The sequence below is a fragment of the Octopus sinensis genome, linkage group LG15, assembly GCF_006345805.1.
Source record: "Octopus sinensis linkage group LG15, ASM634580v1, whole genome shotgun sequence".
Taxonomy (NCBI): domain Eukaryota; kingdom Metazoa; phylum Mollusca; class Cephalopoda; order Octopoda; family Octopodidae; genus Octopus; species Octopus sinensis.
The window spans coordinates 51,107,168-51,129,991 of NC_043011.1; the positions used below are offsets into that span (position 1 = coordinate 51,107,168).

The following is a 22,824-nucleotide window of genomic DNA, read 5'->3' on the forward strand; positions in this document are numbered from 1 at the left end:
GAAACAAAAATTGTGATTACTCTATTAGGCCTCTAAGAGCAGTTATATGAAGAACTGAAGGGATGAATTATTAAGGGATAGGAATGTGGCACAAGGGAATAAAATGACCCAAATTTTCATAACTTGACAGGGATAATAATAAGGATTTCTCACATGCTTTGATGTAAGTGCTATAGCTGATTTAATTGATTTAATTTGATGTAAGTGGTATAGCTGATTTAATGTTACTGGTATTTATTTTGTCAACCTGAGTCTTAGGCAGTAAATTGGCAGAATCATTTGAGTATTAAACAAAAAATGCTGCAGTATTTAGTTATGGTTTTTTTTTACATTCTGAGTTCAACTCCTGCCTAGGTCAACTTGTCCTATCAGCCTTTCGGGATTGGTGAAATAGAATACTTATCCAGGGTGATGGCTTAGCAGAATCATCAAACAAAATGCTTTGTGGTGTTTCTTCAGGATTTTTATGTTCTGTGTGGCTAAGCAGGTGCAGCAACCCCAGAATGAAGAGTGTTTGAGATGAGAGAACTTACTTTTGTGTATCTTCATTTTGAGTTTAAAAAAACTAGAGTATTGTTCATGCACCTGTCGTCTATTGAAGGTTTAATTTCATTGATTACGTCTCTTTTTAATAACATGTCAGTCCTCATTTAGACCTGTGCCTCATACAAAGAAATACCATACTTTTATTTGATTTGCCAGATTCTCCGGAAATTTCTGAACACTAGCGGACTGTCACATGTACAGATTGTTGCAGCAGATGGTGGCTGGTCTATTGCAGATGCAATGTTGAAGGACGAAGAACTGCAAGCAGCTGTTTCTTACATTGGGTATAATATGTTGTTTATACTGCTGTAAAATATAATTAAGTGCATGCGCATGCATACACACACACACATACACACACCATCATCATCATCATTTAGTATCCATTTTCCATGCTAGCATGGGTAAGACAGTTTGAGTGGAGCTGGTAAACCTGAGAGCTGCACCAGGCTCCAGTCTGTTTTGTCTTCGTTTCCACGGTTGGATCATCATCATCATCATCATCATCATCATCGTTTAACGTCTGCTTTCCATGCTAGCATGGGTTGGACGGTTCGACCGGGATCTGGGAAGCCAGGCGGCTGCACTAGGCCCAGTCTCATCTGGCAGTGTTTCTACAGCTGGATGCCCTTCCTAACGCCAACCACTCCGTGAGTGTAGTGGGTGCTTTTTACATGCTACCGGCACGGAAGCCAGTCAAGGCAGCGTTGGCAACGGCCATGTTCGGATGGTTCTTTTATGTATCACCGGCACTGGTATCACAAATGCAATTTCCATTGATTTTTGATCGATTTCGATTTCACTTGCCTCAACAGGTCTTCGCAAGCAGAGTTTTGTGTCCCAAGAAGGAAAGGTATGCATAAGTGGACTTAATGCCAACCACTCCACAGAGTGTACCGGGTGCCTTTTACTTGTCACTAGCACTAGCCATGACTAATCGAAAAAGTTAACTTTGTTAATCGTTAATCCATTAACCTAAAAGTTAACTTTGTTAATTCTTTGAAAATATAACAGAAGTTGATGTTAATCCATTAATGTTAACTTTTAATGCCCCACTCATTTTATTGCCTCCAGAAAAATGGATACTTTTTAATGAAACTTTCACCAAATAATTGCTTATATCGTGTTGATTGAGTGTATGTAAAGATTTGTTGGAAAATTTTTCCAAGGCTTTAGGGAGAGGAGTTTCAGGAAATTCACAGGACCTGACATTTCCTCCCTCATAACTTTCTGGAAAATAGGCATTTTTAAATGAAATTTTATACAAATACCTTTCAAACAATGTAAATTACGATTACAAAGAAATTTGTAGGCAAAATTTTTGGAAGCGGGTTGGGAGGAGTTTCTGGTAAACAGAGTTTTGGATTAGATGACCCACATAAGTTGGAATTTCTCTGTTTTGACGGAGATTTTTTCCAATGTTTTCACCAAAGTCTTCAGAATGATCACGAAAAAAAAAAAAAATCTTGAAAATGTTTTTTTTGCACCTGCCACTCCCTCACCAACCCAGTCCAAAAAAGATTTTGACCATTTTTTTTTGTTTTCACTACACACTTAAAACCTGTGAGGGAAACATTTCCAGTTTAAAAAAAACTGTTGATAATTTCAGAGGAAAATGTATGATTTAAGGGAGATCTGGCTGTTGTTTCTAGCACATCCCCAAATTTCCCACCTTGTTTCTTTCTCACTGACACATCTGTTGATATTTTTCAATATTTTTCTCCCCCATAAGAAAATTTTATGGAATGATGATTTCAAAGTAACACACATGTAGTTTCAATCAAGTGAGGCCATGTTATGTATGTGTGTAAGAAAAAAAACACTTAAACTCAAGCAGTTGTAATTTATAATAATAATGAAATTATTGTATACAGTGCTCAGGTGCACCACAACATGTCAGAAAGTGCATATAAAGTACATGCAGTAATGTACAAATGTCTGGAAAGCGAACAGTGTGTGAGTCAGATACATGCTTGTGTGTGTATGGAGGGGAGAAAATCAGGTGTAGTGTTGGCAAATCTCAGAAAGCATGGAAGTTTTGAAGGATGCAGTGCTCCGACAACTGACAACTGATGCCCGCAGTTTGTTCCATGCTTCAGCAACTCTCAGCGTGAAAAAATGTTTGTTAAAGTCATGGAGCTGTGCTGTTTTCTGACTTTGTAAATATGTCCACGGGTGTTAGATGGGTGGAGTTTGAAAAGGTGCTCAGAGTTATTTGGAGAGTATTTGTACAAACACACACACCATCATCATCATCATCATTCCATGCTAGCATGGGTTGAATGGTTTGACAGGAATCTGATGGGTCCAAGGACTGCATCATGCTCTAATGTCTGCTTAGGCACAGTTTCTAAAGCCTGCATGCCCTTCCTAATGCTAACCACTTTTTAGCATACACCGAGCACATTTTTGTACCACCAGCATTATTGAGAACCCCAAGCAGTTTGCAAAACTTTAAAACCCCGAGGGAGGTAGGGAGGCTTTTTGCTGGGGGATGATGGGGGTTAAAGTATGAAAAAAGGGGTTCTTGTTGGTTCAGTGGAACAGTTATAATTTTTCAATGTTTACCATTCTGAGAGTGATATGGTTTGTTTTGATATAATATACCTTGCTATAAACAATAGAGAAGATCTAGATGATAGTAGGTGTAGTGATAAGGGTGAAATGATGATAATGATGTTTGTGATGATGATGATGATGGTTATAGTGATGTGGCTGGCAATGTAGGAAAGACAGAAAAAGTGAAAACAAAAACAAACAAAATCCTAAAGCTAATAATAATGATAAAGAATTCAATTATAGCATGCTGACCCCAACAGCATCTTCTATTTGTCTTTGCAGTGTCCATTACCCTGGTACAGTCACTACTGACAAAGCCATGAAGACCGGTCGACCTCTCTGGTCATCAGAAGATTATAGTACTTTTAATGATAATGTTGGTGCTGGATGCTGGGCCAGGGTAAGTTTATTATCTGTAGTTTATTTATTAACTGGAAATAACATTCTTGATTGGCTGAAATAACATTTTGCATCAGATGAAATAGTATTTTGCACTCGATGAAAAAGCATTTTGCATTGGCTGAAGTAGCATTTTGCATTGGTTAAAATAGCGGTTGAAATAACATTTTAGATTAGCTGAAATAGCATTTTGCAATTGATGAAATAGCATTTTGCATTGGTTGAAATAACCTTTTGCATTGGTTTAAATAGCATTTTAGATTAGCTGAAATAGCATTTTGCATTTGATGAAATAGCATTTTGCATTGGCTGAAATAACATTTTGCATTGGTTGAAATAACATTTTGCAGTGGTTGAAATAACCTTTTGCATTGGTTTAAATAGCATTTTAGATTAGCTGAAATAGCATTTTGCATTTAATGAAATAGCCTTTTGCATTGGCTGAAGTAGCATTTTAGATTAGCTGAAATAGCATTTTGCATTTGAAGAAATAAATTTTGTATTGGCTGAAGTAGCAGTTTGCATTGGTTGAAATAACATTTTGCAGTGGTTGAAATAGCCTTTTGCATTGGCTGAAGTAGCATTTTAGATTGGCTGAAATAGCATGATAGAATGATTGAAATTAGTATTTTAGATTGTTTGAAATAACTTTTTTAGATTAGCTAGAACAATATTTTGCATTGCATTTTAAATTGGAAGAAATATTTTACTTTGGTTGAAATAACAATTTAGATTGGCTGAAATGATATTTTGGGTTGGTTGAAATAACATTTTGGATTGGCTACAATACTATTTTACGTTGCTTGAAATAATATTTTGCATTAGCTCTTGTTATTGTTGTTTAACCATAGGTCAGTCTTTATCAAGTATATCATCATCATCGTCGCCGTCGCTGCCACTGTTTAACGTCCGTTTTCCATGCTAGCATGGGTTGATCGGTTCGACCGGGGTCTGGGAAGCCAGGAGGCTGTGCCAGGCTCCAGTCTGATCTGGCAGTGTTTCTACAGCTGGATGCCCTTCCTAACACCAACCACTCTGTGAGTGTAGTGGGTGCTTTTTATGTGCCACTGGCACAGGGGCCAGAGGAGGCTGGCAAAAGGCCATGATCGGTTGGTGCTTTTTATGTGTCACCGACACAGACGCCAGTCAAGTGGTGCTGGCATCAGCTACGTTCAGATGGTGTTTTTTACATTTCACAATTTCCATTTGATTTTTATTTTGATGTTGGTGTTGACGTACTTGACTCAATAGGTCTCCTCAAGAACAGCAGGTCCAACATTTCTCTCAGGGCACTTACACTCTGCCATGCGTGGACACTGACATTACACATCCAGCGGATCATGCTAGCTTCATTTCTTTCGAGCCTCTGCATGTCCTTTGCAGTCACAGCTGTGAAGCATGGCAGTTCGCACACATGCGTCGTACAATCTACCTTTCGCTCTATCCTGCATTAGAAATAACCAGACAGTGTAGAAAAGGATACTACTGGTCTAATGTAATCATTGAATGCTGTTTAATCCTAGATCAACCTAAATTGAGAAAAATCTATGATCATGGGGGCACCCTGACTGTAATTATTCCATGGGTATTCCATGATTTTGACTGGAGTTGGGGTGATGATTTCAATTATCAAAATACCTCCACCATTAAATCATCTAATTTGCAGAAAACACGTAATTATAATAAATGTTAGATAATTATCATATTTGCATAGAACTTCTAGGAGTGTACATGTCGATTGTCTATACTTGTACCTCTCCTGGTGACATGAGTGCTTCCAATCTATTTTAAGTTTTTAAAAGTTTTTAAGAGTATCTAAGACTACATTATTTAATGTGTCTGTTGTTTTTGTTAAGTATGGTAGAATGTGATTTGAGGGAGATAAAGTTGATATTTCTAACAGAGGAAGCAATTGTATAGAGAAAGGCTTCCTATGTTTTGTTGTATTGTTGTTGTTTAGTCCCAGGTTCACATTGATTGAATAAGTCTATCATCAAAGACAATCCAACTATGACCATCCTGTTCTTTTTGGGAGTATGTAAGGTTAAGTTTTTCTGATGCAGTATTTCTTTTTTGAAGATGCTAGGATGTGATTTGAGGGTGATTTGGTTGCTATTTCTTGCAGAGTTGGCAATCGCATAGTGACAATTATATTATGTCATATATTCTTATCAGAAATAAGGTTTTTTTACATGGACTTGTTTATTTTCACTTTTCTACCAATGTTCCAACATGGCTACATAGAATATGTGAAACCAGTAGAAGCTCATGAAAGGATTAAATTATAATTTCTCTTTTTCTGAATTTTCTATTTCAGATTCTCAATCAAAATTATGTCAATGGTTACATGACCAGGTGAGTATCAGATTTATTCTCTAAGAATTCTACAAAAGCTCTGACTTTCTTTCTCTTCTACTTTTTGTCACTTTCAGTTCTTATTTTCACTTAAAAAAACATATACATCTATATATGTACATGTATATATATATACATCTATTTATATAGATGTATATATATACATCTATATATATATATATATATATATATATAATATATATATATATATATACACATGTATATATATATCTATATATATACATTTGTGCAGATGTATACATATATATATTATATATATATATATATATATATATATATATATATATATATACACATGTATATATATATCTATATATATACATTTGTGCAGATGTATACATATATATATATATATATATATATATATACACACACATAATATATATATTATATATATGTATGTATGTGTATATGTATGTATGCCTGTATATATGTGAGATAATAGTTTCACTTTAATAGTTTCAGTATTAAAGTGAAACTATTAAAGTGCAAGTATCTGACATTACAATAGAGAGATGTTATTGTTTCACTTTTGACACATAATACTGAAATAGTGGAGAAGATATGATATTGCTGTGGGCTCGCACTAGGCAAGAAGTTAAAAATTTGTTTGGCCTATGACACTACATAGACCCTAAGTAAGGCATGTGTAAAATTTAAATGAAATTGGTTGTGTAGTTCTCAAGTTGTAGGGATTCACACAGACACACAGACAGACTCACAGATAGCCAGACAGACTCACAGACAGCCAGACAGACTCAGAGACAGCCAGACAGACTCACAGACAGACAGACAGACTGACAGTCAGACACACATTCTCATCTATACACACACACACACACACACACACACACAAACACATATATATATATCATGGTTTCTGTGTAGGTGGATTGGATGCAACAGAAAATTTAAATAGTGTGGTACCTATATATAATAATAATAATGAAATTATTGTATACAGTGCTCAGGTGCACCACAACTTGTCAGAAAGTGCGTATAGAGTATATGCAGTAATGTACAAATGTCTGGAAAGCGAACAATGTATGAGTCAGATACATGCTTGTGTGTGTATGGAGGGGAGAAAATCAGGTGTAGTGTTGGCGAATCTCAGAAAGCATGGAAGTTTTGAAGGATGCAGTGCTCCGACAACTAACAACTTTGCAGACTTGATAAAAGAGTAATTTCTATGACTCCATGGTACCTCTATACAACTAGGTGTACTTGGTACATAAATGATTTCTCTAACTCCATGCTACCACTGGTGGGTTGCGAACAGAGAGAAATAGCAGCACCTAATGACTTCAGCCTTCACACAGCATCAGAAAATGATGCCAGGTAAGCAAAAGGAAGGTAGACAGGACAACTTCTCATGTTGCTACTGTAAGAAGGGAAAAGATATTGAGTTATCTTCCTTAAACGTGGAGCTTGGTCTGTAAACTTTCAATAGAGTAGGCATTTAAGGATCAGGTTTTTGGGGGTTAAAACCAGGTAACTGGTCAAGTCTGCCCTCATAGTAAGTTTAGTAGTAATTCAGCTGCATGTTAGCTCTAACTGAGTAGACCTATGATCAGAGGCATTCCAGCCATGACCATCTCTGTTTGTATATATTGGCATAGATTGTCTACTATTCCCAAGAACAACATTAATAATTGCATAATTGACTATATATTCATACTCACTTCAAACTTGTATTTCTGTACTTTTGTTAAAAAAATTTTTATTTTCGTTATTGTCATCAATTTTGTTATGACTATCATCATCATCACCATTATCGTTGTCCTCCTCCTCCTATCATTGTCATCAACATCAGTGACATCATCAATGTCATCATCATTAACATTATCATTATCATCATAGTCCCTCCTCCTTATTGTCATCAACATCACTGGTAACATCATCATCCTCATCATCATTGTTATTATTATCATCATCATGATCTTAATGTTAACCACCATCACCACCACCACCATCATTAATCCTTGTTGGTCTTTCTATTTCAGTACAATATCTTGGAACCTCATTGCCAGTTACTACTCCACTTTACCGTTCAACCGTTGTGGACTGATGACCGCATATGAACCATGGAGTGGTCATTATGAAGTCAATTCACCAATTTGGGTGACTGGTAAATATTTCTCTTCTATATTTTTTAGCATGTAACTGCTGGTCACTGCTGGTCAGTATTGGTTTCTGTTGGTCAGCGTTAATCATTGCTGGTCAGTGTTAATCTGTCTTGGTCAATGTTGGCCACTGCTGGTTAGTGTAGGTCAGCATTGATCACTGTTAGTCAGTGTTGGACACTTCTGGTCAATGTTGGCTTGAATTGATAGATTAGATGTCTTTGGTCATTGCTAGATAAAGCTTCATGTTTGAAATAGTAGCCAAATCTCTTTTGTGTCAACCTTACTCTCTTAAGAAAGAAACGACAGATTTGATGATCAATACAATAAGTCTGAATAAATAAAAAGTGGGATGGTCATGGCTGGAACACCTTTGATCATAAGCCTGCTACTGGATCAATGTTGAGCTAGGGCTTCATGACACCAACAAAACCAGCATTGCTACCAATGTCCTCACTCTGCTAGAAATAATAGCTAAATTTATTCAGATTTCACTTTACTGGCTTAAAGAAGAACACACTGGATAGTGTTAAGGTACTCTGTGCTCCAAAAAAGTATCAAGGTGGTCATGGATGGAATATCTTTCATCATTTGTCTGCCTTATGAAACAGTAGACCTAGAATTTGAGTACTATTTTTTCCTACATTGTCTCACATTTATGTGCTTACTTTGGTATATATATATATATATACAAGTGATGTTGATGACAATAATAACAATGATAATAGGTTTAAAAACACCAGTTGAAAGGACCAATGAAAAGAAAACAATTTCAAATGTGGTCAGTAGATAGTTTGGTAGTAAGACATAGATCATTACTATTTGAGTTCTGGCTGCGTGTGGCAAAGTAACGAAATTTCTTGTACAAAAGAAGGAAGGAAATAAATCTACAAATTGCTGCATTAAAATATGTTTAATATTCTTTGAATTACAAAGTTTAGTTACTTAAATTAAATATTACAAAATATGAAAATTTTATAAATAGAATTAGATAGTCTTTGTAGGAAAAGCAGAAATGTAATAACAGAGAAGAAAAGAATATGATACAGCGACAATTTGACTGGCTCTAAGCGGAGAATGGCTAAGAGCAAATCTCTGGCTTTGCGAGCTAATTTTATAAGTAGAATGCTGGAGTTTTCCAGAACATTCTAGAAGCTCAAATTCTAGAAGCTTTCAAATATGCATGTAATAATTAGTTACAATCAAGGGAGCTCACTCACTGAATTTTCCTGCGAAGGGAGCTAATTCTACGATTTACTATAAAATTCTTTTCTAGTTTAGAGGTATAAGGCCCCGAAATTTTGGGGGAGGGGGCCAATCGATTAGATCGACCTCAGTACACAACTTGTGCTTAATTTATCGTCCCCGAAAGGATGAAAGCCATAGTTGACCTCGGCAGAATTTGAACTTAGAACGTAAAGACAGACGAAATACCTATTTCTTTACTACCCACAAGGGGCTAAACACAAATGGGACAAACAAGGACAGACGAACGGATTAAGTCGATTACATCGACCCCAGTGCGTAACTGGTGCTTAATTTATCGACCCCGAAAGGATGAAAGGCAAAGTCGACCTCGGCGGAATGTGAACTCAGAACGCAGCCGCAGACGAAATACCGCAAAGCTTTTTGCCCGGCGTGCTAACAATTCTGCCAGCTTGCCACCTTGATTTACTACAATATTACTGTACCTCTGGTATTCGAGTACTATTTTTTCCTACCTTGTCTCACATTTATGTGCTTACTTTGGTATATATATATATACACACCAAGGTTCAGTCCTCAGCCCCCTCCTATTTATCATAGTCCTCCAGGCAATAACAGAGGAATTCAAGACTGGATGCCTCTGGGAGATCCTCTATACTGATGACCTTGCTCTAATTGCTGAGTCACTATCAGAACTGGAGGAGAAGTTTCAGGTGTGGAAGTAAGGATTAGAATCGAAGGGCCTTAGAGTCAACCTAGCTAAAACAAAATTCCTAATAAGTAGGAAGGTAGACAAACCACAAACACCTTCAGGTAGATGGCCCTGCTCGATCTGTAGAAAAGGCGTAGGTAGAAACTTTATAAGATGTACCCAGTGTAAGTTATGGACACATAAGAGGTGCAGCAATGTCAAAGGAAGGCCAACTGGGAAGATAGTTTTTGTATGTGGCAGATGCTCAGGAGCAACAAACACTGAAAATCTACAGAAAACAACTTCCGTCACTTTCTAGGGAGAAAAACTAGAAGTAGTTGATAGCTTCCATTACCTAGGTGACCAAGTCAGTATCGGGGGCGGGAGTGCTGGAAGTGTAACTGCTAGAGTAAGAATAGCCTGGGCAAAGTTCAGAGAGCTTTTACCTCTGCTGGTGACAAAAGGTCTTTCACTCAGAGTAAAAGGCAGACTGTATGACGCATGTGTACGAACAGCCATGCTACATGGCAATGAAACATGGGCCGTGACTGCTGAGGACATGCCTAAACTCACGAAAAATGAAGCCAGTATGCTCCGATGGATGTGTAATGTCAGTGTACATACTTAACAGAGTGTAAGTACCTTGAGAGAAAAGTTGGATCTAAGAAGCATCAGCTGTGGTGTGCAAGAGAGATGATTGCGCTGGTATGGTCATGTGGCGAGAATGGATGAAGATAGGTGTGTGAAAAAGTGCCAATCCCTAGCGGTTGAGGGAACCTGTGGAAGAGGTAGACCCAGGAAAACCTGGGACAAGGTGGTGAAGCACGACCTTCGAACATTAGGCCTCACCGAGGCAATGACTAGTGACTGAGACCTTTGGAAATATGCTGTGCATGAGAAGACCCAGCAGGATAAGTGAGATCATAACCCGTGGCTTTGCCAGGGATGTAGCCAGCCCACTTATGCATGCCTTTCCTTCTTTGGACATGCGAAGACCTGTTGAGGCAAGTGAAGTCAAAATTGAATTTGAAATCAAACCTCATCTGACGACTGGCACCCATGCCAACCTCCTTTCATTGTACACTAAAATTTGCTTGCGAAGACCTGTTGGGGCAAGTGAAATCGGAATCGAAATTGAACCAATTCTATGACTGGCACCCAGCAGTTGCCAGTGCCGCTGGACTGACTCCTGTGCAGGTGGCAAGTAAAGAAAAACCGTTTTGACCCTGTGCTTGAGTCAAGTACATCAACATCAAAAATCAATGGAAATTGTAGTTGTGATCCCTGTGCCTGTGACATGTAAAAAGCACCATCCAAACATGGCCGATGCCAGCGCTGCCTTGACTGGCTTCCATGCCGGTGGCACGTAAAAAGCACCAACCGATTGTGGCCGTTGCCAACCTCGTCTGGCACCTGTGCCGGTGGCACGTAAAAAGCCCCCACTACACTCACGGAGTGGTTGGCATTAGGAAGGGCATCCAGCTGTAGAAACAGTCAGATCAGATTGAAGCCTGGTGCAGCCTTCTGGCTTCTCAGACATCAGTCGAACCATCCAACCCATGCTAGCATGGAAAGCGGACGTTGATGATGATGATACATACATACATACATACATGCATGCATTTATTCACTCATACTACACAAATTACAGCACATTAACTTGGAGTTTCCACTTTGAATAGGTCGCTACATCATTGTTACTTGCGTGAATTTTGCTACCCTGGTAACTGTTTATTGAATTTTCCATGTTGACACAGTAGACAAAAGATAATTCATTAATCCATTTATATATATATATATATATATATATATATACATACACATACGTATATTTGTACATATACATACATATGTACATATGTGTGTGTATGTATGTGTGTGTGTGTATATATATATATATATATATATATATACATACACACGCATACATACATATGTGTATGTGTATATATGATGATTGCCATTTCTGTATGGAAGAAGGCCATCCCTTCAATTGATAAATACTGTCATGAGATCTCACATGACTAGCAAGTCCTGCTCTTGACAAACAAACTCTACTGCGGATCTTACAAATATTTTTAAACAGAAAAGTGTCTGAGTCGATAGAGAGGGGGGGAGGGAGAGATTAGAGAGAGTTGATAGATAAAAAGACAGAGAGTCAAGAGGCAGAGTGAATAGATAGGTTGATGAATGGGTTGATGGTTGGGGTGGATGGACAGGTGGGTAGATTTTAATGGATGGATGGGTGTGTGTGTGTGTGTGTGTATTCTTTCTTTTCTTGTTTCAGTCATTTAACTGCGGTCATGCTGGAGCACCGCCTTTAGTCGAGCAAATCGACCCCAGGACTTATTCTTTGGAAGCCTAGTACTCATTCTATCAGTCTCTTTTGCCGAACCATTAAGTTACAGGACGTAAACACACCAGCATCGGTTGTCCAGCAATGTTGGGGGGACAAACACAGACACACAAACATGTACACACATGCATATATATATATATATATATTCAACAATATAAGGAATGGCCATATAGGACATTCGACTCACTAGAAAGAGCAGCCAAAACTCACACCGCTAAATAGTTGTAATTCTGAAATAGAAAGAGAAATAAAAACGTTTACCCCTTTCATCTCTATATATATACGTATATACGATGGGCTTCTTTCAGTTTCCATCTACCAAATCCACTCACAATTCTTTGGTCAGCCCGAGGCTATAGTAGAAGACACTTGCCCATGGTTCCATGCAATGGGAATGAACCCGGAACCATGTGGTTGGTAAACAAGCTACTTACCACACAGCCACTCCTGTGTCTATATATATATATAATATATATATATTTTATATATTTATATTTATATACGTATATATGTTTATATATATTTGTGTATGTGTATTTGTGTATAACATAGTATTTGCCTGTCCCCCTCCCCCCACACACACTGTGCTCACAACGGGTCTTTGTTTGTTTACATCCTTGTAACGTAGCAGTTCTGTAAAAGAGACTAATAGAATAAGTACCAAACTTTAAACCAAACAAGTACTAGAGTCAGCTTGTTCATCTAAACCTGTCAAGGTGATACCCCAGCATGGTTGCAATGACTAGAATAAGTAAAAGATAGCGTATTGTTGACCTAAAGGATGAAAGGCAAAGTTGAACCCCAAAGATATAACTGGAAGAAATACTGCTAAGCATTTTGCCCTTGACAACAACAATGCTAATAATGACATCAATAACAGCCATGTTCTTTTATTTTATCTCTTGTAGCACACACAACACATTTTGCTGGTATTGGATGGAAATATTTAAAACATGACAGTGGTGTTGGCAAATTCAAAAAAGGTGGGAGTTATGTATCTCTAGTGAGTCCTAGTAACAAGGATTTGACTATCGTCATTGAGACTATGGTAAGCACTGTTGTCTTCTATTTCTTATATTATCATTAGCATATTTATCAATATATTAACCTTTAAAATGTTTAATTAGAAATAATTATGTGATGAAAGAATAAAATAGAAAGATGATAGATAGATAAATAATACATACACACCATCCGAATGTGGCCGTAGCCAGCGCCGCCCGACTGGCCTCCGTGCCGGTGGCATGTAAAAAGCACCATCCGACTGTGGCCGTTTGCCAGCCTTGTCTGGCACCTGTGCCGGTGGCACGTAAAAAGCACCCACTACACTCATGGAGTGGTTGGCGTTAGGAAGGGCATCCAGCTGTAGAAACATTGCCAGATCAGACTGGGCCTGGTGCAGCCTTCTGGCTTCCCAGACCCCAGTTGAACCGTCCAACCCATGCCAGCATGGAAAGCAGACGTTAAATGATGATGATGATGATGATAGTAGTTAGATAGATAGGAGGTAGGGAAATAGGAAAGTAGGTGAGTAGACATGTAGGTAGATAAAAAAAGTAGGTAGGTATATAGGGTGGGAGGACGGTAGAGTTCATAAATAAATTGATAAATATATAGGCGCAGGAGTGGCTGTGTGGTAAGTAGCTTGCTTACCAACCACATGGTTCTGGGTTCATTCCCACTGCGTGGAACCTTGGACAAGTGTCTTCTATTATAGCCTTGGGCCGACCAAAGCCTTGTGAGTGGATTTGGTAGACGGAAACTGAAAGAAGTCCATCGTATATATGTATATATATATATATATATATATATATGTATATGTGTGTATATATTTGTGTGTCTGTGTTTGTCCCTACAACATCGCTTGACAACCGATGGTGGTGTGTTTACGTCCCCGTAACTTAGCGGTTCGGCAAAAGAGACCGATAGAACAAGTACTAGGCTTCCAAAGAATAAGTCCTGGGGTCAATTTGCTCGACTAAATGCAGTGCTCCAGCATGGCTGCAGTCAAATGATTGAAACAAGTAAAAGAGATATAGGCACAGAGAGAGAAAAAGTCAGTAAATAGTGAGAGAGAGAAAGAGAGAGAGAGAGAGAGTGCTGATAGAGTCAATAGAGAGAGAGGGAGAGATAAGAGAGAGTTAATAGATAACAAAGAGAGAGAGAGAGAGTCAAGAGGTAGAATCAATAGATAGGTTGATGAATGGATTGATGGATGGGGTGGCTGGACAAGTGAGTAGGTTTGAGTGGATGGATGGGTTGTTAACATATCTAGTGTTAGGTTTCTTTAAAAGCTAACTGGAAATAATTACACAGTGGGAAAATAAACAATATTGTTAATACTCTTTTACTCTTTTACTTGTTTCAGTCATTTGACTGCGGCCATGCTGGAGCACCGCCTTTAGTCGAGCAAATCGACCCCGGGACTTATTCTTTGTAAGCCCAGTACTTATTCTATCGGTCTCTTTTGCCGAATCGCTAAGTGACGGGGACGTAAACACACCAGCATAGGTTGTCAAGCAATGCTAGGGGGACAAACACAGACACATAAACACACACACACACACATACATATATATATATATATATATATACATATATACAACAGGCTTCTTTCAGTTTCCGTCTACCAAATCCACTCACAAGGCATTGGTCAGCCCGGGGCTATGGCAGAAGACACTTACCCAAGATGCCACGCAGTGGGACTGAACCCAGAACCATGTGGTTGGTTAGCAAGCTACTTACCACACAGCCACTCCTACGCCTATGACTAATATTATTTCAATAATTTTTGGCAAGTATGGCAGACAGCTCCAGAGATGTTTCAGTTTTATAATGACCTCATCCTAAAACTATATTCTTCACCATACATTCCAAAATAGGGATGAGAGAAGTCCTAAGTAAATGTACAATATTGTACACTAGTAGCTGTGGTCAAATAGGGAAAGGACAGCCTGATCTTTGTTTGCAAGCACAGGACAACAATGGACATGTTCCAGATAGTTAAGACTTTGTCAACATAACAGTGGGTTCATGAAAAAAGCTTCTAGATTTCGGCAAGGTAAAGAGTTTTTTTAAAATAAAATTTAATGTAAAGTTTATTATATAAAAATAACGGTATTCACCATTTTCAAAGTAATAAGTTTTATGTTTTTAATTTTATGCAAATAAATTTTCTTTTTAAAACATTTTTTTTTGTTTCATTTGATGTCGACGATGATGATGACAACAATGACCATCACTGCCACCACCACCACCACCACCTTGTAGTGTACTGTGCCAAACTATGTACCCACCTATTGACCCATACATCTACCAACTTAGTTTGCCACCTACCTACCTATATATCTATCCACTAGCTAGCTGCATACTTACTCACCTATCTATCCATCTGTCTATGTACCTATATACCTATTTCTTTATTACCCACAAGGGGCTAAACACAGAGGGGACAAACAAGGACAGACATAGGTATTAAGTCGATTACATCGACCCCAGTGCATAACTGGTACTTAATTTATCGACCCTGAAAGGATGAAAGGCAAAGTCGACCTTGGCGGAATTTGAACTCACAACGTAACGGCAGACGAAATACCGCTAAGCATTTCGCCCAGCATGCTAACGTTTCTGCCAGCTCGCCGCCTTGTATCTATATACCTGCCTGTATATCTACCTACCTCCTGCCCACCTACCAGCTTACATATCTACTTGCCTACCTACTTTCATTCCAATATACCTACTCACTATCTAGCTACACACCTACCCACCCACATACCTGCCTGTTTCCCTCCTTCCCTCCCTAAATACCTACCTATTTCCCTCCTTCCCTCCCTCCCTCCCTACCTACCTACATACCTATATCTACCTACCTACTTACCTACCTACATACCTATACCTACCTACCTACTTACCTACCTACATACCTGTACCTACCTACCAACATACCTACATACCTATACCTACCTACCACCATACCTACATACCTATACCTACCTACCTACGTACCTGCCTACCTCCTACCTACCTACCTAACTACCTACCTACCTACCTACCAACATACCTACATACCTATACCTACCTACCTACCTACTTGCCTACCTACCCACCTACATACCTACCTACCTACCTACCTGCCCACCTACCTACCTAACTACATATTAACTTACCATCATACATCTATGTACTACTGACCATGTTTGTTTCCATTACAGAGCCACAACCATTCCTACTGTATTCGACCAGCCCTCCCTAAGTACACAGTGGAACCCCAGGATGTGACCATTCAACTGGACAGTTCATTTGTGAGTTGACTAGTTTTATCTGTGTATATACTTCATAAATAACACTCAGCCAAACACAAGAATGAGTCTTCTACTATAGGCTGGCTGAAATCTTGTGAGTGGATTTGACAGATGGAACTGAAAGAAGCCCATCGTATATATATATATATATATATATAATATAAATTAGAGAAAAACCACTATTATGCAATTCAAACAATGATAGACATGAACCAAATCATAAATAAAAAAATAATATTAGGGAGTTATACTCCCTAATATTATTACTATTATATATATATATATAATATATTATATATATGTATTGATTCAGTTGTTTGACTGTAGCCATGATGGAGCACCATCCTGAAGGATTTTAGTCAAACAAATTGACCTCAGGACTTATTTTTTAAGCCTAGTACTTATTCTATTGGTCACTTTTGTCAAATTGTTAAGTTATGGGGATGTAAACACAACACCAGTTGTCAAGCAGTGATAGGTGGGGTGGGGGTACAAATACGGACACACATAGATACACGTATATATATATATATATATATATACATACACAGATATATATGTATACATATATATATCACGCAGTGAGACTGAACTTGGAACTATGTGGTTGGGAAACAAGTTTCTTATCATGCACCCGTGCCTGCACCTTTATATATATATATATTATTATATATATATAATATATTATATATATATATATAATACAAATAAGAAAATGGAGGAACAGATTTCTTTCAATCATCAAATTACATAATACCAATTCATATTATTTATTAACTACTTAAATAGGAACATCCAAATCCAACAGAATAAAACAGAATAAAACAATATACATCAATAAGTAAGATAATACCATAAAAATAATACATATAAAATGGATCTTACAGCTGTTTCAGCCTGTAGATAAAGGTATCTCATTGTGCCTATATTAGTCATATGTATTGAGGTAATATGCACTTAAAATGAGTTACTTATATATATATCTCAAGGCCTTAAAACAAGTGTCACTGTCATGCAATTAGTGTCCATCATTCCCAATACTCTGTTCGTTGGGAAATATTAACTTACAATGGGTCAGTCAGCTTAGCTGTAGGAGAGATTTCCTCACAGTTTCTGCCTACCAAATTCAGCTTATAATGTATTGGGCAACTCAAGGCTATGTAGTGGGACCAAAACTGAAAAAAATGGCTAGAACAAGTAAGTGACAGACCACTCCACAGACAGGTGTATCCTTAACGCATTTCTCTAGGAGATTCACTGTAAACACAGTGATGTCACCTGGCACACTGCCTCATGAAGATCACTGCTAGCTCTCAGTGTGCATGCAGCTGTGTGCAGCCATCTGTTGGCATACCACAGAACCAGTCTGGGAACCTTTTGATACCACCTTGTGTGTGTGTGTATATATATATATATATATATATATATATATATATATATATTTACGGTGGCATGTAAAAAGCACCATCCGATCATGGCCATTTGCCAGCCCCGTCTGGCAGCTGTGCCAGTGGCACGTAAAAAGCACCCACTACACTCACGGGGTGGTTGGCGTTAGGAAGGGCATCCAGCCGTAGAAACATTGCCAGATCAGACTGGGCCTGGTGCAGCCTTCTGGCTTCCCAGACTCAAGTTGAACCGTCCAACCCATGCTAGCATGGAAAGCGGACGCTAAATGATGATGATGATGATGATGATATATATATGTACACACACACATACATATATGATGACGATGATAATATGTACATATAGGCATATATACATACATACATACATGCATACATATATATATTTTACATTATTTATTAATTATACAAAGGGGAACATCAAAATCAAACAAAACATTATATAAATCAATATGTAATATAATAATAAAAATAATACAAATAAACTGCTCCTTACAGCTGAAACAGTTGTAAGGAGCAGTTTATTTGTATTATTTTTATTATTATATTACATATTGATTTATATAATGTTTTGTTTGATTTTGACGTTCCCATTTGTATAATCAATAAATAATGTAAAATTGTAAAGTCTGTAAGTTGATGAACGAGATGAATTTGTTTCTTCATTTTCTTATTTATATATGTATATATATATATATAATATATATATACATATATATATATATATTATATATATATATATATATAATATATGTATATATATATATATACATACACGTTAAATGACGATGATGATGATGATGATGATGATATATAAACATATACACATAAATATTTTTTACAGAGCTTTGTCAAACAATTCTACATCTGGTTCAGTGAATTAAGCTTCACCCAGAAAGCATCTGTGCTGTTCCAACAGCAGAAACCAATTCCGGTAAGTTCTGAGACATTTTTCCTCATTATATAGCAAATTATCTGTCATCTTTTGGCTGCTGTTTATTTTCTTCTAGAGGCTTCTGCTGGTGTGTTTCTCTCTAATTTTGTAATTAGTTCAAAGTGGACTATCACCATCACTACTACTTCAATCGCTACCACCGCTTTCCTCTGTCACCTTTCTGTCTGGGTGCACCAGACCTAACCAAGAACACCCACTCATTTCAAGAACCTGTGTCTCTTCCCTTGCTTTTTAAATTTTACTACTTAGTCAGAGAGGGATAGGGGAACAGTTTATGGATTTTTATTTTTTTAGGTTCTCCAAAACTGGTGAGTAGGAGGGAGCAAGTTATCCTCAAGCTGGAGAAATGACCTGAGCTTACAATAGAGTGAGCACTGCTAAAGGTACTCAGGAATCAATCAGTCGTGTTAAACAGGGCAATAGTTTCACTTGGTTTTACCAAAGAGCTCAATGGAAAGAGCCAGAACAAATACTATAAGACATGTACAGTGACATGTCAAAGCGTCTGTGTGGCATCATGTAAAAGTGCCTGTGCAGTGCCACGTAAAAGCACCCACATGGTGCCACATAAAAGCACCGGTACGGTGCCACGTAAAAGCATTCAGCACACTCTGTAAAGTGGTTGACATAGGAAAGGCACCCAGATGTAGAAACCAAGCCAAAACAGGCTGGAGCCTGGTGCAACTCTCTGGCTTACCATTTCCAGTTAAACCATCTAACCCATGCCAGCATAGAAAATGGATGCTAACTGATGATGATGATGATGATGGTAACCACTCTGTCAATTTGCTATTCCAACTATTGTCCTTCCTTCTAAACCCTTGTACTGTGGAAGACCTTTTCAAAGTTTTTTTCATTTTCCAGATAATATTCGTTAAACTTGTTGCCACTCATATCCTGTTGTTTCTCCCCTTATTCATTTTGTTAATCTTCAGCATTCTCCTTTCCATGGCTCTTTGTATTGATCTTAGTTTATTTCCAATGCTCTAGTTGGTAGTCCATGTTTCTGATGTGTAGATAATGGTAGGCAGCACGCACTGGTTGAAGACCTTACTTTTTTAGATACAAGGGCAAATTACTGCTCATGATGCGATTCGATTTACCAAAGGCTGCCCATATGATCTCCACATGTATACAAGGTTCCAATTGTTGGTTTTCAGGTTATAAATGGTCAAGTGAACCTAACGCTAGGAGTTGACCAAGTGATTACACTGACCACAGTCAAACATGACCAGCCACAACCATATGGTAATGTTCCACCATCAGCTCCATTTCCTACTATGTATGCAGAAGATTTTGAAGGTGAGTATTTGCTGTGCTTTTGTGCTCTGACACACACAGGCATGCCTACACACATATACATATGCATGCGTACGTAGTTGCAAGTAAGGCTGTGTAGTTAGGAAGTTTGCTTTTCAGCTACATGGTTTCAGGTTCAGTCCCACTGTGTGGCATTTTGAACATGTGTAGTACATTGAACATGTGTAACACCTTGGGGTGGGGGTGGGGGCAATGTGGCTGAACCAAAGGTCTGTGAATTGATTTGGTTGATGGAAACTGAAAGATGCCAAGCCTCAAACCAGACAAAGCCATGTGAGTGGATTTGGTAAACAAAAGCTGAAAGAAGCCTGTCATATATATATTCTTTTACTTGTTTCAGTCATTTGACTGTGGCCATGCTGGAGCACTGCCTTTATTCAAACAAATTGACCCCAAGACTTATTCTTTATAAGCCTAGTACTTATTCTGTCGGTCTCTTTTGCTGAACCATTAAGTTACTGGGACGTAAACACACCAACATCGGTTGTCAGGTGATGGTGGAAGGACAAACATAGATACACAAATACCTATCTACACACACACACACATACAATGGGCTTTCAGTATCTGTCCACCAAATCTGCTCACAAGGCTTTGGTCGGCCTGAAGCTACAGCAGAAGACACTTGCCCAAGGTGTGACACAGTGGGACTGAACGCAGAACCATGTGGTTGGGAAGCAAGCTTCTTACCACACAGCCACTCCTGCACCTATATATATATATATATATATATATACACACATAAATATAAGAGAGTTACCGCTAAGTGGTTAACTCTAGTGCTAAAAATAGCTCCTTATTCTGGTATAGCCACCGAAGTTGTTTCCTCATTTATGAATATATATATATATATATATATATATCATCATCATCATTTAGCATCTGTCTTCCATGCATGTGTGTGTGTCTTTGTGTCTGTATTAGTCCCTTTTCCCACTACTTGACAACAGGTGTTGGTGCGTTTATGTCCCCGTAACTTAATGGTTCAGCTAATAAGTCTGATAGAATAAGTACAAGGCTTAAAAAAATAAAAAGTACTGGGATTGATTCATTCAACTAAAAATTCCTCAAGGTGGTGCCTCAGCATAGCCGCAGTCTAATGACTGAAACAAGTAAAAGATAAAAGATGTGTGTGTGTGTGTGTGTGTGTGTGCATATGTACATGTGTGTGTGTGTGTTTGTGTGTTTATGCCTCTTGTTCTTGATGTTATGTGATTAGTTGTACTAAGTGTCATCGTCATGTGGAGGCGCAATGGCCCAGTGGTTAGGGCAGCGGACTCGCGGTCGTAGGATCGCGGTTTCGATTCCCAGACTGGGCGTTGTGTTGTTTATTGAGCGAAAACACTTAAAGCTCCACGAGGCTCTGGCAGGGATGGTGGTGATCCCTGCTGTACTCTTTGACCACAACTTTCTCTCATTCTTACTTCCTGTTTCTGCTGTACCTGTATTTCAAAGGGCCGGCCTTGTCACTCTCTGTGTCACGCTGAATATCCCCGAGGACTACGTTAAGGGTACACGTGTCTGTGGAGTGCTCAGCCACTTACACGTTAATTTCACGAGCAGGCTGTTCCGTTGATCGGATCAACCGGAACCCTCATCGTCGTAACCGACGGAGTGCTTCCCCCCTCTGTCATCGTCATATAAGTGGTGTTATTCATTTCCCTTGAAAAGCATGTCCAGTCATGGGAAAATATTATGTTGCTTGGAAACAGGCAAGGGTTAACATGAAGCAGGACATTCAGCTGTAGAAAATCTGCCTCAATGAGTTCTGTCTGACACATGCATGCATAAAAAAGTGGATGTTAAAATGACGATGACTATAACAACATTTACTTACACACATACACCTGCACTTACTTGCACATATACATACACACATACCCACATGTACACAGACACACATATGCACAGATGTATACGCACACATGCACATACACACTCGTATATGCCTGAACACACACACACACATTCTGTGGAAGCACGTGGCTTAGTGGTTAGGGTGTGGATCTCATGATCGTAAGGTTGTGGTTTCGATTTCTGGATCGGGCGATGCGTTGTGTTCTTGAGCAAAACACTTCATTTTCATGTTGCTCCAGTCTACTCAGCTGGCAAAAATGAGTAATCCTGCGACAGACCGGCGTCCCATCCAGGTGGGGAATTTCTACGCCACTGAAACTGGGAAACCGGCCCTTATGAGCCTGGCATGGCTCGAGAAGGAACATTCTGAATTCAAACCCCACTGAAGTTAACTTTGCTTTTCATCCTTCTGGGCCTTGAATATTATTTTTTACTGACCATTTCAAATGTATCTATTCTTTCTGTAGGATATCCTCTTTATGCTGAACCTTATAATTTTGCCCAACAAACCGGGTCTTTTGAGGTAGTCCAAGTGGGTGAGCCATACAACAAAGTGATGCGTCAAATGGTACTGGAAACACCTGTGGCTTGGTGTTTGGCTGATTATGGCAATACTTCTATAACAGTGATTGGTAACAGTTCTGCTTGGTAAGATAATCCTTTACTCAATGTTACTATTGTGATTATTTAAAAGAGCCAATGGCTATGAGTTGGAAGAGCATT

The 22,824-nt window shown here is 38.4% G+C and overlaps 1 protein-coding gene across 1 annotated transcript in view; it reads left to right on the forward strand.

Moving 5' to 3' along the window:
* The window catches only part of LOC115219738 (galactocerebrosidase), a 47,377-nt gene that overhangs the window by 20,239 nt on the left and 4,314 nt on the right, over positions 1 to 22,824 (forward strand). The window contains exons 7-15 of the mRNA XM_029789961.2: positions 703 to 830; positions 3,388 to 3,505; positions 5,822 to 5,859; positions 7,884 to 8,008; positions 13,168 to 13,307; positions 16,471 to 16,560; positions 18,814 to 18,903; positions 20,085 to 20,226; positions 22,569 to 22,749. Of these exons, the coding sequence (XP_029645821.1) occupies positions 703 to 830; positions 3,388 to 3,505; positions 5,822 to 5,859; positions 7,884 to 8,008; positions 13,168 to 13,307; positions 16,471 to 16,560; positions 18,814 to 18,903; positions 20,085 to 20,226; positions 22,569 to 22,749 (1,052 nt within the window). The remainder of the gene's footprint in view (positions 1 to 702; positions 831 to 3,387; positions 3,506 to 5,821; positions 5,860 to 7,883; positions 8,009 to 13,167; positions 13,308 to 16,470; positions 16,561 to 18,813; positions 18,904 to 20,084; positions 20,227 to 22,568; positions 22,750 to 22,824) is intronic.